The 18,027-nt window shown below is 40.4% G+C and overlaps 1 protein-coding gene across 2 annotated transcripts in view; it reads left to right on the top strand.

Annotated features, from left to right (window-relative positions):
• The window catches only part of rasa4 (RAS p21 protein activator 4), a 48,584-nt gene that overhangs the window by 9,692 nt on the left and 20,865 nt on the right, over positions 1 to 18,027 (top strand). For both annotated transcript variants that reach the window (XM_041236624.1, XM_041236623.1), the window contains exons 2-5: positions 1,513 to 1,569; positions 4,328 to 4,441; positions 5,323 to 5,384; positions 9,057 to 9,174. In XM_041236624.1, the coding sequence (XP_041092558.1) occupies positions 1,513 to 1,569; positions 4,328 to 4,441; positions 5,323 to 5,384; positions 9,057 to 9,174 (351 nt within the window). The remainder of the gene's footprint in view (positions 1 to 1,512; positions 1,570 to 4,327; positions 4,442 to 5,322; positions 5,385 to 9,056; positions 9,175 to 18,027) is intronic.

The raw sequence follows: 18,027 nt of genomic DNA, 5'->3' as shown, positions 1-18,027 counted from the left end.
GTATTGATAAAGAAATGCAGTGTAATCTGAATGCATTGCGTGATCAGGCATCAGTTTCATGCTATCTAAATTCAACTGAAATAGTTATGTATAATGTATCCAACTATGAAATGATCAAAATATCTTTACAGTAGTAGTTACTAATGCGGCTATCAGAATGGAATACCTGGCGATAGCAGATGTTAACCCTAAACTTCACTTTCATAATTCTATGATAAGTGTGTAAAGCAACAAAATGTCTGTATTTTTATTCAAATATGACGTGGGTGTGGCAAAGTGGTTAACAGTGTGCAGGTGCAGGTGATTGATGATCAGACAAACAACGATAATCGAGGTGTAATGAGGGTTTAATTATATAATTCAATGCCTGATGGCTAACAGCAGTAAACAATAATGAATGTCAATGTTAATGAAGCAATACAGCAGCGTGCATTGCTTATTTATAATCTGCGGGTTTGCCCCGAAATAATAACAGTCCTGTTTCAGTTCACCCACACGTAACACATACACAAACACCAACACCAGTCCACAGTGCGTGCTCTAGTGCTCGAGGTGAATACAGTTCTTTCATGACAACAAAGTGCAGGCCTTTTTCAATAGCTCCGGATCGTGTTAGCTGTCCAGATAATAATACAACAGTATATTAATAACGACAAACAAAACACTCACATATCACAACACAGGTTCTCCTTCTAGCTGTTCGATTTAACCATTCACAAAGGGACAAATCACTTCACTACGTCCCCTTTATATTCCATCAACCATGACCCCTTGGTTAACAAGCGCACCCTCTCCTCCAATCCGTGGATGCCACACCGTTAACCTTCTGGGTAAAAGATTTAGTGTACCGCAACTCAGTCCCCTTTCTAAATTCTGTCTAACCCTGGGAATGAACTGTCGGGCCATCCAGTCCAGGGTACTCCTTTCCCTTTACTCAGCACCCTCACAGGTCGGGAACACCAAGAATCATTCGATCTCTGTCACTCCTGGTTCTTTTATTAAATTTTTATGAAAAACATTAAAACAAAGACTAGGCAAAGCATTTTTAGGCTGCCATCCATTCTGTGTTATCCATTATTATTAATGTAGCATGACTAGAGGTGGGGCTTTTATCACCCATTGCTTCCCACTCAGGCCGTTTGCTCACTAAATATGTCAGTATACCTGAATAGGTAATATTCATTAAACATATGCAAAAGATTTTAATAAAGAAATCTGTCCCATGGGTGCAATGGTAAACCAAATATTATCATTTTACTACCAATGCAGAATGACTGTGTGGGGCAATTGCTCTTCATTTTACCCAAAAGCAATGCAATAGTGAGCACCAGGAGTGGTACAAACTTGAAGGAGGGATCAGGGATCCCCGGGTGTTTAATAAGGAATGGGGTAGCTGCTGTCCTGCAGTGGACCTCTGAAAGGTATATCATTGAAAATAAGTGATTTGTTATGGAGTCCATGGTTAACATATGACAGTAAACAGCCCTTTCTTTTGTTTGTGTTCTTTCTCAGCACTGGCAGCAGTGACCCGTACTGTGTTGTCCGCATTGACAATGAAGCCATTATAAGGTAAGGGGTTACAATGGGTTATCTGTGTAAAGAAGGGTTTTGCGATCAGTCTGTTCTGCAATGGCTAACCAGTGAATTATCCACAGCACTGGTGTGTGTTTGTGTGCGTGTGCGTGCGCGTGCGTGAGTGTTTTTTTTTTGTTTCCTTTGTCACATGCAAACGCAAAATAAACTGGAAAGTAAAGACCTGAGCGAGGGTGACACAAGAGTTAATGACTTGGTTTAGATTCAGCAAGTCTTTCCTGTCGTGGAAAGTTTGCAGCAAGTGTTTTTGTAAAAGAAAAGTGGTACCCAGTAAAATAAGCAACACCCTTTTGTTTTAAAGGAAACGCTACAGATGAAAAGTCATTGCGATGGTCTGGCTGCTATAAGCAAAGTGACCCAGAGCAGCTCAGTCAGCGGATCGCGGTGTCTTTTGCAATCTGCTTAATCCTTATCTCTGTTGTAAGACTGACTTGCTACTATTCACTCAGCTATTTCCTTTTAAACCAAACTTATTTTATATTCTAGTCTTTCTTTCTTCCATTAATTAATCACAGCTGTGGGATCTGATTGATTAAAACGGTGGAGGGTACGTCTAAAAACCTTTGGCAAAAAGGCAACTGGAAGGTATACCCAATATTCACCATATCTGCGAATGAGAAAAAAGACTTGCCCGGTTACCTGTAACAATGCTTTCAATCTGTCAAATTACATGCACTGTAAGTAAATATATGTATATTAAGCATTAGCTGGCATTATGAAACATTTGCAGTAAATAGCAATGATCTGGTTTGGTTGTCTCCCTAAAAACTAATGAAAAATAACAAAATGTCACAGAGGCTCCCATTGGCAGCCCAGCCTGAGACGGGGGCACTTCTCTGAGGTTTCCAGTTACAGTGGGTGTGATGTGATACCTTTCAGGTGTGCAACTCACTTATCAAGATTTCATCCCCATGACGAGGTTAAAAATAAACTGTAGATAAGACCAGTCAATCACGCACAACATCAGGGAGAAGGAAACCCAAGAGCTAAAAGCAATAGAGCAGTATAAGCTGACCTGGGTGACTGACAAGGGGGTATTAAAGGTGAGTCACTGCTTCAGAAACATATGGCTAGTGCTTGAATATGCAAACCAAGCTTTGAGTTATATCTTGAAAACAGCTCATCCAATTGAGTGAGTCATTGATAGGTAAGTCCATGTATCCACAAGTTCAGATACTCGACATCATTTTAGTTAAAGAAAAGGATTACCAAGTTTGCTCCTATATGGATAAGTGCTTCCCTAGATATAATGGACAGTAAGAGTGACAGGGACAGGGGCCTCCAGGAATACCCAGATATCTCAAAATACTTTCCATGACTTGTGCTGAAGAACATTTTTACAAAGTTTCAGCACAAAACCAAAAGAGGTTTTCTAGAAATCTGTGAAAACAGCAATTCCACATATAAGTACATTAACTACAGAGTAGATACATTCAATGGACAAAAAAAGGCTTTGCAGAATGTTCACTAGGTGAACCAGTAATGAGGAAGCCTGCACTGTTTGAAAAGGGAAGCCAATCTGTTCATGCTAAAAGCTAACAAGCAGGTTTTTAAAGTATGAATTCCAAGTAGAAGTTGATACCCTCAAATAAATCTCTGCCAGGAGTGCAGTCTTTCATTTTCATCACATTAACACCTGATCAAAAAAGCAGAGAGCTTATCGGCGGTGTTTTCTCATTAGTGGTATTTGTAATAGCGAGGGTTGTTTTTCCTCTGTACATTTGTCACCTTCCTTTAGAATGACTATTAATGCTGAGGTGCCAGTTAAGGATACAAACAGTGGATTTCCATGACAACTAAACATTTCCCATATGATGTATAAGAACCTCACAAACCCAGGTCTGGTTTAATCATAAATTCAGTGGGTTTTAATCATTTTTTCTTCACTTACAAATTATTTCCATCTGTGTTGTTAATCCCTTGTTTGATCATGATTTGGTTTAGTCAGAACATATTGTTCTGGTTTTGTATGTACGGTATTTCTGAACCAGTCCATGTCGATATCAGAAAAAGTCATTCTTGGGTGCTCCTGAGTGGCGCATCCGGTAAAGGCACTCCGCCCTATAGCTTGGAGGTTGTCAGCTCAAATCTATGTCAGTGCCAACCGTGGACAGGTGTTCCCAGGGGGCGGCGCACAATTGGGCAAGCGCTGCCCGGGTGGGGTATGGGTTGGTCGGCTGGGGAGTCCTTGACTCATTGCACACCAGTGACTCCTGTGGCCGGGAGCCTGCAGGCCGGCCTGTATGCAGTTCATAACTGCGTGGTCCTCTGACACTGTAAGTCCTGGTATGGCTGAACAGCGGGCTTGCAGAGTGCAGACAGCACTCGTTTCAGAGGACATGACTGATTGTCTTTGACTCTCCTGAGTTAGTGCGGGGGTTGCAGTGGTGAGCCGGGTTGAATAATTTGGCAACTTGGGAGAAAATTGGGTGTAAAGTAATTGGCAATTCCAAATTTAAAAAGAATAAAATCAGGTCCACTGTATATTATAAATGCATTTCAGATGGCTGTATTACATTAATATCAGGGTCTACTATATATTATAACATTTCAGATGGCTGTTTCACCTTAATATAAGGTCTACTATATTTGGTTGTACATCCACATCCTTTACATGTTATAGGTGTAAATGTAGAGCTGCTTCCACTGTATCCTGCTGGGTTGTCATGATTGACGAGCCCTCAGGGTTTACAGCTGCAGCAGCAGTCCCAGCTCCTCTCTGTGCTCTCAACAGGACCGCCACTATCTGGAAGACCCTGTCCCCATTCTGGGGTGAAGAATACAACGTGCACCTGCCGCCCACCTTCCACACGCTCTCCTTCCACGTGCTGGATGAGGACTCGCTTAGGTAGGCCACGCAGCTCTGAATGACAGGCACATTACCTGGGCAGACTGGCTTCAGTGTTTCAGTTAGGGGTGTTAATGGATTAGAGTTTAAACCTCTAAAATATACATGTGACATGTGAATACGATGTTGGCTTAGTGTTTGTACAGCAGTAATGATACAAGTTGTTTATGGAAAGCCAGTGTTTAGTCTATACCCTAAACACAGTACTGCACACATGTAGCCTTATACACATACATTGAATGCTTCTTGCAGGGGATATGTAAGTGGCTACAATCCTACTATGTTCAAGTTTAAACATTAACGTGTCTAATAGGAAGTGAAACACAATTTAATAACCATAGACAATACTGTAAAGCTGTTTAGAGAAGCATGCATTCTGAAATAGTAAAAAAAATATAATGAATTGATTGACAAAGACACTGAATAAGACTTCTAGTCGAGACGTTTGGTATTGGATTCATTCAGGTTTCCTTTAGTATTACTACATGTATCACTATTGAGGGTTTAATAGTTATGGATTCTGTTTAGAACATACAACATAAGAAAAGTTTGGGAATGAGAAAAAACCATTCGGCCTGTTAGGGCTCATCTTTTTTAAAATGTTCCCAGTGTTTTAGATCCTACTGCGTCACCTGGCAGGATAGTCCATGCATTTATAACTCTCTGTGTAAAAAAGGGCTTCCGATGTTCTGTTCTAAACGTACTTTTGCTCAGCTTCCATTTATGTGATGTTGTTCTGCAATCTGTTCTAATTTGAAGTAGTGTCTTGGGTTAACTGCATCTGTTCCATTGGTTTTAACAAACCAAATTCCACTTTTTCCATCTGTTTTCTTCCAAACTGGAAAATAACTGCCGTTCCCGTCTCCCCCCTGGTCTTGCAGCCGCGATGATGTCATTGGAAAGGTATCCATCACCAAAGAAGTCCTGGCCACCAAGCCTCAAGGTAGGAGCTTCTTATCCGAAAGTATCAGCACAGTCTATTGACTTTATCTGCTCCTCTGCACACTAAGATCAGGTGCAGGAACTTTCAAGGCTAATTTGAAAACAAAAACTTCAGCTCTAGGAAAAACTAGGACTAGGTTCTTCAGCCAAGGTGGTGTTGAACAAGTTTTCATTCCAAAATCCATGCTCATTCATTTTTTTACCGCTATCGATGAGAAGCATCTGCTGCTTCCTGGTACCTGATTACTTAATGTGCAGTAATTCCCTCCAGTGTTCTCGCTGCAGTCAGTGATGCCATGTGACCTTCTATTTGTGCCTTCTGTAGCAGGACGCAGGAGTTCAGGTGTGGCCAACCCTGGTCCTGGAGAGCCGCAGGGTCTTCTGGTTTTCGTTCCACCTGCGTTCTCAGTAAATAAATAGGTGAACAGTCATCCTGAAAATGCAGCAAACAGTGATAAAGCCCAGTGAAAGCATGGTAAAACATAGGCAAGCATTGTAAACCTCAGAGAGTAAAGCATATTCAAAAATAAACTGTGGCAAACTAACTCTTATAAAAGTTTCCCACAGTGAAAGCACAGCAAAGTATAATAAAGCCAGGTGAAAGCATGGTGAAGAATGGTGAAGCAAACTGTAGGTAAGCATTGTAAAGCACAGAGAGGTATGGTATATTGAAAAGCATGGCACACCAGGATCATTTCTTAGTATAACCATGGGAAAAGCTTGCAACAACTGCAGTAATAGTAAACAGTAATAATGTTAAAAGTATTTAGCATTTAAAGCAGATGTCTCTGTAGGGTTGTGGTTCAATTTCTTATCATTACAACATTCATTCTGTTATTGTCATTATCAATGATTATCAGTATACTATCATTAAGACTCGAATGACTCCTAATTGAAACTGAACCAGATTGCATGTATTTGATTTCAAAGCACAACTGTTACATTTAGTTCTGTAGGCGGTCACTGGCATCAAACAGCAGATTTAAATGGCCAAGTTCTACTGGGAGGCGACAGTACAGTATAAGACTCCTTCAGGGGGTGGATAGGAGATCTGGAAGTGCTGGGATCATCTCGGCATTGCCTAGAACTACCCTCTCACTCCTACTGAAATCATATTGTTTTAAATAAGATGGGGCCCGTTAGCTGTTTGCTTTTATCTGTTCTTATGAAACTGATCATAAACGAATTCCCATTGAACAAGTCTATTATGCTTATACCCCAGCCATCACCTTACGAATATACCACAGGTTAAATAAATATGCATCTGTCAAAACCATGTCTTTGAGCTTCTCTTTTGTACACTCAGTCATGTCCACTTGACATTTTTATCTTCCATACATAGTTCACTGAGCACATCTCCCAAACTCCCATTTAATCCCAATTATTCTCCACTCAGAGCTATAAAACTCTCTCACTCCAGGTGCTCGTCCACTCTGTATACATGATCATCACATTTCTCTACATGTCTGTATAGCCAATGAAAAATGACCCTATTCCTTGTTAATATTCCACTCATCGGTGAACTTCAATATGCAATGTACTATGTGTATTGTAGATGGCAATTTACTACATTCAATACATGGCTTTAACACACAATTATTTAATTTAGGGCAAGATAGCCCGATTATGCTAGAACTTGGTAACATGCATTATTTCTGTTTTTCCATCTCCCTCCTGTATTTTGACTGTGATGTGTTTTGTTTTTCTGTCTCCCTCCTGTATTTTGATTTTGGTGTGTTTTGTTTTTCCATATTCCTCCTGTATTTTGACTGTGATGTGTTTTGTTTTTCCTTCTCCCTCCTGTATTTTGATTGTGGTGTGTTTTGTTTTTCTGTCTCCCTCCTGTATTTTGATTTTGGTGTGTTTTGTTTTTCTGTCTCCCTCCTGTATTTTGACTGTGGTGTGTTTTGTTTTTTCATCTCCCTCCTGTATTTTGACTGTGGTGTGTTTTGTTTTTCGTTCTCCCTCCTGTATTTTGACTGTGATGTGTTTTGTTTTTCCGTCTCCTTCTTGTATTTTGACTGTGATGGGTTTTGTTTTTCCGTCTCTGACTGTGATGTTTCAGTCTGCTTTGCTGGCACTTTCCTGTAATAGTTACTAATGTTATTAACTGGGTCTCTCATAGTGAAATGCACTGCTCCTCTCATAGTGAAACGCAATCCTGTCACTGCTCCTCTCATAGTGAAGTGCAGTCCTGTCACTGCTCCTCTCATAGTGAAATGCACTCCTGTCACTGCTCCTCTCATAGTGAAATGCAGTCCTGTCACTGCTCCTCTCATAGTGAAATGCAGTCCTGTCACTGCTCCTCTCATAGTGAAATGCACTCCTGTCACTGCTCCTCTCATAGTGAAGTGCACTCCTGTCACTGCTCCTCTCATAGTGAAGTGCACTCCTGTCACTGCTCCTTTCAGTGGTGAAATGCACTCCTTTCCTCTCACTCTTTAATGAATCGTGTTGCACCGAGGCTGTGCCACTAGCCAGGCTATTTTAATTGATGACTGCTTCAGCAGGGTAAAGAAGATGTGAAGCCTGTAATAGCTTGGCCTGATTGTTGCTTTGTCGTTGTTATCGGTTGTACGTGACTCATGAAGGCTTTGAATGAGCAGTGATGGCAGTAAATTAGGTTGCCTGGGCTTTTATGTGAAGATATGACTCACAGAATACCTCTTCCTATTTTTACTTTCAATGGTGAAAGTGGTGAATCAGTCACCTGGCTAGAACGTCATTTCTATTCGGAGCAGCTGTTGTAATAGCGTCTGCAAAAACACACTTAATCACTAAACACACACAAGCTAAAAGTATAGAGGTGCCATTATTCAATTGCATACTTCCCAGGTTGGATGAAGTCAAGGACTTTATTCATTGTGGGTGTTTTGCTAGTTAGGAGATAAGCTGTGCCTCTTTAATGGGACCTGAATAATTATTTATATTGCTAAAATTGGTAACATATATTTGAACAAATGAAGAAAATGTTTGCTGTATGCCATTTGTGATCAGAAATACATTTACTATGTTTTTTTTTTTTTTTAAATAAAACATGATTTATAATAAGCTGATATGTACAAATAACCCAGCCTCTTAAAGTAGATCCCCTTCAATCACTGTGGGCCATGTTAATTGTACTATGTTACGTTTCCTGTCTTTGTATCTATTTTATATTGCCAGGTGTCAAGACGTAGCAGGGCAACATCTCGAACCCTGTAACTGTTTTAAAAATGTCTTTTAAAAACTTGTGACACCAGATTGTCTTGTGATCACGTCATCAATATCAACCCCCAGTGTTTTTCAAATTGGGTCCTTTGATTCCCCTGGAAGGTGGAGTAACACCCTCTATGTACCTAATCATTGCTGCTGGTCTCATCCTTTCAAGGTGATGGTATGGCTGTCCACCATGCTGGTATTGTCCATGGCTGGCTTGGGACTGGAGTTGGTCAATGATGCCAAAAGCTGTATTTTTTTCCATGGTTATCACAAATTTCACAATTTCCATGAAATGTACCCATTGCCATGTAATATGTACATTTGTTACATAATAACTCCAAAGAAAATTATCAGTTTTGAATGTGACAAATATTATGTTGAAATATCTTAAAATACCTATTTTTTAGCTCTGTGAAATAAGCCATGTTTTACCGTGAATAAAAGGCAGGTCTGTGGCCCTGTCTCCCTGCAGGCTTTGATGGGTGGATGAGCCTGACAGAGGTGGACCCTGACGAGGAGGTGCAGGGAGAGATTCACCTGCAGATCTCCATCCAGAACAGGAGGCTGCGCTGCCACGTCTTCGAAGCCAGGTAGGGGGCGCCACTGCACACACCCCCACGAAGATTAGCTCCCTGCGAAAAGTGATTAATTACAGTACCAATTAGCAAATTAGTATGTCATTTTAATTATATATTTGGTGTTGACATTTATTATCTGTGGTGATGGGTTTTGTTTCAAAATTGAGTTCTAATCATTCGGATATTACCAGCTTGTCTGGAGAACCCTAAGTACCGGTGCCAGAGAATATGTTCCCACGGAATATTGGTTTCCCATAGAAACCAATATTCCAGAATATTGGTTCCCCTACTGAATATTTGTAGCCCCTAATTTTTTGTAACAAAGTAATCTTTTTTTGCATATAAGTCTATATCCATGCATTTTTTAATACCGCCTTCCCTAACCCTAACCCTAACCCTAAACGTGTGCCATCCAGTCCCTGACAGCTCCATTCTCACCTACAATAATACATGAGAACAGCCTGACAGCATTGTCCCAATTACTGGCGTTATACCTGCATCATTGGGGTACCAGGATAAATAACAAACATGCGTGTAGAGGGGAACAAATGGGCGCAGATGGAACAGATGTTCGTTCCCCCCGAGAGTTCATATATTTGGGGAAACCAATATTCGTTTACACGGCACTAATTCAATTTTAAAAATACATGCATGAAGCAAACACCAATATATTGTACGTCACGCTGGGCATTGATATTCAATCGATTTCTTCATTACTTATTTAAACATGGATCGCTTAATAGCCCTATTCGGAGCCCTGCGTATAGATTATATTATGATTGCGGCAGTGATATTTGAAGGCTTTCTTGAGGACTTGTGCAATAATAACGTTGTCTCAGAGTATTTATTATATGTATAATACTACAGACAGATATGTGGTCTATGAAGGCTTTGTAAAGAATCATTTTAGATTTGAATACTAAAGTGATCACACTGCATTGATACTTGCCTGCTCAATATTCTATAGGGGGTTGCTCATCACACTTCCAGCACTGTAGATTCTAGGGATAGATATATAACATATACACGTTTTCCCACTGAACTATAGTTTCAGAAATTCTGATCCCCCCCCCCCCGTTACTGTCGTCTTCATCAGCATGTTTAACCTTCTCGATGAAGTGGTTTGTAATAGAAGTTGTTCCGAATGCTCTTTCTGAATCAGACAGTTGTGCAGGAGATGTGAGTCATGTGACTTAGCTTGCCTGTTACGTGTGTTCAGGCTCGAATACACCACTAGAAAATAGTAACGGAATGACTTTCTGGTGCATTTCACTCAACACTGTCACAAACCAGCGGTCAGAGAAACAGACTCTTCAATTTCACTGCAGCAGCTGAGCAGCAAAAACTGCAAACTTCCAAATGTGTCTGTATGTTCAGTGTATACTGGCAGCGCTCGATGTCAATATCGGGACTGTGTTCAGCTCTTTGAATGGGAAAGTCATTTCCATCATTTCCAGCCAGCCTTTCCATTGCGCCCTGTTCCACCTCTCTCTATGTGTGGTGGCTCAGCCTTTTTATAAAGCTGTGAACACTTGCCCCATCCTTCAGCACTGGAGTTACAGTGAATACATTATCTCTCTCGCTCTCTCTCTCTCTCTCTCTCTCTGTGCCACATGTGCTGAGAAACCACTTGTGTTAGTTATTGATTCCCACAAGTGTGTACTCATAAGAGGAGCCCTCCAGTGACCCTGCATATCTCTAATTAAAGATGTTATCACCTCAAACATTGTCATTCCTCTATTAGCATAGGGCTTGGCCAAGCTAATGGGGATTAATAATGATAATCTACATGTCAAAAAAAAGTTTATTTGAAAGTCCACTAAAATTAATCCAGAGTAAAAGAGAAAATACATTTCCTATTTTTCAGTCATGGATGAAGTTTAGATGTTTTAAGGCATTCTGAGAAGCGATGAAATTAAATTAACTGCACAGATGGGAGTCACAGTGTGCCTGTGCCTTTATAGAACAAAATACTGCATCTCGGAACTGCGTGGTGTGCAGGGTGAGTCATACAGCAGAGACCCGGGGGATTCCAGAGGGAGTGTCGCATTGGCTCTGGCATTCCCGTGGGTTAGGAGGCAAAACCAGAAGGGACTGTTTCTCCTCACTGTGCTGCAGCCGACCCTACCAGCCAGGTGCCTAGTGAGCTCAGACGGACAGCTGCATGGCTGGGCTTTGTCCTCCATCTGATCTCCCCAGGTCCTGGCTTGTACGTGGGATCGGAGGGTGCCCCCTGAACCTGCGGTTCTTCTGAGCTGTGCGGGGAAAACAAATGGGATGTTCTAAACTGAGGAAAAAATAATTGGGCACACTAAAATATATATGTATTTTTAAAAAAACTAAATAGTGAACCAGGGGTGATGAAGTGAACACAAAATACAGTGAACTGCACCATGAATCAAGATTGTAATGTTTTTATAACACTTCTTATAAACCAGAAGTACCTGGAACTGAAAATCAGCATTTAGTATCTCTGTTTAAGCAGTAGCCATGAACACTTTTATTGTCATTCTTGAAATATATGAAATATTTTTTTATTTAAAAAAATACACATGATCTATCACGTCCACATTTTCTACCTGTACGCATGTGTGATTTCGATTGCGTGGATTTCCACTCTGATACTCAGGTGAAGCAGGCGTCTGGCGATTGTGCCTATGGAGAGCGCTCTGTGGTGATCGCGGCTGGTTTCAACTTGTCATATCGGTGAAGCACCATGTCTCTGCATTTTTTAGTGTAAATGCTCCAGTAAACATAAATAGTCATCACAATACTATTTTGACAGTTTTACTTCTGTATTTTAGTAACAGCAATAGTGGCTGGTTGAAAATGTTTTCAGTGTTTGAAATGGATACATTTCTTACTTGCAAAACAAAAACGACGAAAAGTGCAAAGTGACAGAAAGTTATACAGAGTCCCTTTGGATCATTTTTTATGTTAGCTTTAATTAAAACAATAATAAGTTTATCACTGTTAGTTATTGTAGTTCTATCTTGAGGTTAATATTATTGATACTGTAAACTTTTTAAATGGCACACATAATTATGCTGAGATGGGAAGCCAATGGTAATGTGATAAACATTTACAGTGCAGTCTATTTTGTGTTATTTATAATAACTTTGCTGAATAGAAAGTGAATTTGAGTGTTTACAAAGAGATTCCTAAATACTGTCTTTCTAATTCTGTGCATCCAAAGACATGTAATTCCATTTTAAGAATAAAGCTACTGTTTGGTATTCCGTCTTAAACCAGCAGCTTGTCAGTCACAGACTGTTGTGAAAAGTAAAACATTAAATAAACAGAGAAGAAATGTGTTAATCAGATTATTCTGCCTTTTATTGCAACTGTGGTACCATCCATTGAGCGAAAATTATAAAGGGTACTTTAGCTGAAACCTCCAGACAGAAGAAGGGGTACAGTGTCAAAGAAAGGTTGAAACCCCCTGATCTAGAGGTATTGGGAGCTTCTCTGTCTGTGTCTGCCTCTGTGTCTGGTATTTATACTCTGGAGCAGGGGTGTCACACTCCAGTCCTCGAGGACTGCAGGTTCTTCTGGTTTTCATTCCAGCTTAAGCTCTCAATTAACATCATTGATCTCATTATTTGTTCAATTTTACATATTTCATATTTTTCAAGGTCTTTTACAGTTGATGGTTTTAAAAATGCACCTGATTCAAGGTACACTACCTATGAAACATTTTGAGGCCTGCAGAGAAGTGTTAAATGTATCCAGTTAATCAGATAATTAGACCAATTAAGTAATTGAGAGCTTGGGTGGAAGGCCCCCCAGGAGCTGAGTTTGACAGGCCTGCTCTAGATGCCTCAGAGCCTACATAACTACAGTTATTCAGCTGTTACCCTGCCCAGGTGCTACCAACCACAAACAACTATCTTTACAAGGTCACTGTGGTTAATTGTTTACCATAGTTCTTGTTTCTCGCACATTCCTGCACATGCCTTATCACTCAATAGTCTAAGCTGAAGGCCAAGTGGGTCGTTGCCTTAGCAACTCATGTCAGACTTTGCACAACGGATTTCTGCCATTTGCACTCTGATGCATTTGCATTGCTCTACATATCAAGGCCACAGAGGTGCTTTAAACTTTTCACAAGTCACCAGGATGCTGAAACAGGACATGAAGTGACACTAGTGAAGATGACTCTGAGCTGTCACGTTCCAGTTTGTTTGAGAAGGGATTTTCCTTTCAGAAATGAATTGCTTATACAACAAAGCAGGATCAATAGCAACGTGGAATGTAGCCATTTTCTCTTTCTGCCTGTCTGAGTGTTATATTTTAGGCGTGTGGGTGGCCCTACATTCTCATGCCACCATGCCTATACAGTAATGGAGTGGATTTTGTAATTGAAGTGTTCAGATACCCATTACACACACACTTAGTGATTGTGCAGTCCACTCTTAAATAGCTCACATCTCATATTGCAGGGTTATATAAACAGAGAAGGTTCATGGAGCTCCGGAGTTATTCCCAATGGTTCCTCGGGTGTGAAATAACCTTAGAACTCTGCATGTTCATGAGTATTCTGCATAGATAACAAGGGAAATCTAGGGAAAATGAAAGGTAGATTGCAAAGTTACATCTGAGAAAAAAATGCTATTGACTCTGTAGCGTTGAATAAGAAAGAATCATTCAACTCTTCTAGTATAAACTAAACTGAAATGATCCACTTTTGAGAATGCCGTTGTTCTCAACATGACACAATGGATGGATTTTGAAAGCATTTCCCCAAGAAGAGTCTGTATACCAGGTCAAGCCAACTATAGGCCCTTCATTTGACCTACCAAACTGTGAACCAAGTGAACATACTGTAGAGGCCAACTAGCTGGTCAGTGAACAGTGAAAACTCTGAAACAATGTTTAGAAATAGAAGACTGTATAAGCTTCCTGATTTCAATTGCAACTTCCTTTCCCACCTTTCCAAAACACATTCCAAGGCCAGTCTTGAGCTCAGTTGCCACAGCAACCAGACCACCATCTACATTACAAAACAACAACAAATGAGTTCATTTGCATGAGTGGCTGGAAGTGGTTTGAGGTTTTTCAAGCCTGTATCAAACCTGAGAGGACTGTCACACAACCTTGAGCTCCCAGTGCTACACAAACTCCTTCTCCTTCCTTCCAGGTTATACAGTATACAACCGAGGCAATTTACTGTGAGCAAGTGACCCCTCACTGCTTCACTTCACACCAACAGCCCTGGCTTTCCAGTCAATTAGCTGTGCTCAATTAAACGCAATATCGCTTTCCTTATAATTCAATTTCCACTTTTTAATGAAGTTTGTTTACAGAATAAATGAATACGATTAGTTAATATTCAATAATATGCTGTATTAAGGCAACCCTTTGCAGTCCCTACTGCATGAAACCTGTGTAAATCCCCAATCCAATATTACCAGCATGCTTTTTTGGCTTGTAGCCATGAACCTGTTGCAGGGGGGGCAGGTTAACGGTTACACTCTGGTGGACCAGGTGCACTTGGAGGTTACACTTGAGAGTTCTACTGGTGTCACACAGGTGCTTTACGCTTGTATTGAAAACCCCCAGGATGATATGCAGCAGCAAAGTATACAAAGTGAATCTAAACCAGGACATTCCTTTTGTTAAGATAGCGGTATGATATCTGTGTGACGAAAACCCATTTATTCAACCATCAAACCTGCAGATTGAAAGGCAGTCTAATCCAAAACAGGCACGCACTCTGTTGCAGGGTATGGGTTTAGCTCTTTCATGCATGGTGACCTCATATGGGGACAGATACAAAAAAAAACAACTCTCTTCTAGTCTTTATGTAAATGCTATTTCCTCCCACCCCTGTAATGGAAGAAAACTGAAAACAATTTCGATACAAAATATATTTATGTGCCCAGCTATTTTCAATATGTATAAAAGGGTGAGCTGAAACTGCATACGACTGGAATGACTGCTTGTTGGTCAGAGCAGCCACTGTTGCTGCGTAGACCCCCCGTATTGTGCCCCTTGTAAAGTCACTGCAGTCCTTCTGCTTTTTGTTTTTGAATAGTTACACAAACTCTCACTTAGTTTTGCTAGGCCTAGTGGATCACATCACACATCACCACATAGATTTGCTTGCATTGCAGACAGTTTTTCTTATTATTATACCCAAAAGTCTGTTGAGTCAAACTGTTTCCTGTGCAGAGCACACATGCAAATTATTTGGTAAAATCGAATTTCCTGTAACGCGCTTTGAAATGCCATAACAGGGTAGTGCTAAAATAATAAGTCTGTGACCATGACGCTTTATCTAATATTTGCTGGCTAGAATTGATTAGTATTTAAATTAATATTAGTATTATCATTATCATTGCCATTATTATCATTATTGTTATTTTTATCAGTAGTATTGGTAGCCAGAGTAGTTGTTATATTATTATTATTATTATTATTATTATTATTATTATTATTATTATTATTATTATTATTATTATTGTCACTGTCATTATTATTAGAATTAGTTGTAAACTTTTACATCTGTATAAACTACTGGGGTTTACAGTCTTATTATTTAAAGTTGTCAAAACTTCAACATCTTTAGAAAATATGAAAATAAATGTTGTTTTCAATCCTTTTGAAAAGTGGTTGGGACTAAATATTGAAGTGTACATGTGCAGCTGTGAAGCTGACTGTGTGAGAGACTAAATATCGAAGTGTACATGTGCAGCTGTGAAGCTGACTGTGTCAGGGACTGAATATCGAAGTGTACATGTGCAGCTGTGAAGCTGACTGTGTCAGGGACTGAATATCGAAGTGTACATGTGCAGCTGTGAAGCTGACTGTGTCAGGGACTGAATATCGAAGTGTACATGTGCAGCTGTGAAGCTGACTGTGTCAGGGACTGAATATCGAAGTGTACATGTGCAGCTGTGAAGCTGACTGTGTCAGGGACTGAATATCGAAGTGTACATGTGCAGCTGTGAAGCTGACTGTGTCAGGGACTGAATATCGAAGTGTACATGTGCAGCTGTGAAGCTGACTGTGTCAGGGACTGAATATCGAAGTGTACATGTGCAGCTGTGAAGCTGACTGTGTCAGGGACTGAATATCGAAGTGTACATGTGCAGCTGTGAAGCTGACTGTTTCAGGGACTGAATATCGAAGTGTACATGTGCAGCTGTGAAGCTGGCTCTGTTGAAGTGAATATGTTTGCTGAGGTGTTGCCCTGTGTACAGGAAGTTTACATACAGCAGACAGTAAGACCAAACCTGGTCAACCTACATCAAGTAACATAGAAAGTATTTATGATTGATTTTATGAGAGTAGAAACTACAGTGGAGGCTGTCATATCCAATTGAATTAGTTCCAGGGGTGCGGGGGATATGGAAAAATATTGTGTCACAGAGGGAGGTGTGATATTACAATGAGACAGAGCATGCACAGGTATGTTCAGGGTGTGATATTACAATGAGACAGAGCGTGCACAGGTATGTTCAGGGTGTGATATTACAATGAGACAGAGCGTGCACAGGTATGTTCAGGGTGTGATATTACAATGAGACAGAGCGTGCACAGGTATGTTCAGGGTGTGATATTACAATGAGACAGAGCGTGCACAGGTATGTTCAGGGTGTGGTATTACAATGAGACAGCGTGCACAGGTATGTTCAGGGTGTGATATTACAATGAGACAGAGCATGCACAGGTATGTTAAGGGTGTTCTGTATTCCAAAGTAAGGTACTGAATGTCTGCTGAATGCAGGTATTTCACACTGTAGAGTTTGTATTTATCTAGAGAACCTCCAATATGTCACAATACTTGCTAAGGACCTTTTGTTGCATGAATTATTGAGTGGAATATATTGTATGGAGGCTGTATGTCTTCATAGGGTTTTGAATGTAGCGAGTGAACAGCTTGTTCAATTGGGATACACTAGTGTAAGGGGCAGTGCTGTGTGATGCGCTGCCGTTACGGATTCTGCCCACTGTTGGTGAGATTTGACGTTAAAAGCTCTTTTGCATTGTGGTTCAGACGCTTGCTTGTGGTAAGCAGGGTTGCCGGTTCATGGCCAGTCTCCACCCTGTTATAGTAGCCAAGGTCTATCTTCAGCATAAACTATTGAGTATCTTATAATCTCAAGACTTTCTGTCTATCTGATCCTGTCCAATTGTGTTGAGACTGAAAAAGGACATTCTTTAGCACAAGTTATCCAGTATATAGAGGCATCTGTCCTTCTGTCTGTAGGTCACACTTATATTTTTACATCTACATGCAATACAGTAAGGATTTAGGGGGGTTATTTTGGATTGAAGATTAGATTTAAACAAGGGAAAATCATTTTCAGGCTATAGACTGTGAATCCAGTTGCAGATTGGGGCAGTCGCTGTTGAAGGTTATTGTGTGCAGTTCTGGTCACCTCGCTATAAAAAAGATATTGCTGCTCTAGAAAGAGTGCAAACAAGAGTGACCAGAATTATTCCGGGCTTAAAAGGCATGTGATATGCAGACAGGCTAAAATAATTGAATCTGTTCAGTCTTGAACAAAGAAGACTACGTGGCGACCTAATTCAAGCTCTCAAAATTCTAAAAGGTATTGACAGTGTCGACCCAAGGGACTTTTTCAGCCTGAAAAAAGAAACAAGGACCAGGGGTCACAAATGGAGATTAGACAAAGGGGCATTCAGAACAGAAAATAGGAGGCACTTTTTTACACAGAGAATTGTGAGGGTCTGGAATCAACTCCCCAGTAATGTTGTTGAAGCTGACACCCTGGGATCCTTCAAGAAGCTGCTTGATGAGATTTTGGGATCAATAAGCTACTAACAACCAAACGAGCAAGATGGGCCGAATGGCCTCCTCTCGTTTGTAAACTTTCTTATGTTCTTATGTTCTTA

This window comes from Polyodon spathula, chromosome 41 (assembly GCF_017654505.1).
Source record: "Polyodon spathula isolate WHYD16114869_AA chromosome 41, ASM1765450v1, whole genome shotgun sequence".
NCBI classification, from domain to species: Eukaryota; Metazoa; Chordata; class Actinopteri; order Acipenseriformes; family Polyodontidae; genus Polyodon; species Polyodon spathula.
This window is presented reverse-complemented; position numbering and strand designations above follow the sequence as displayed.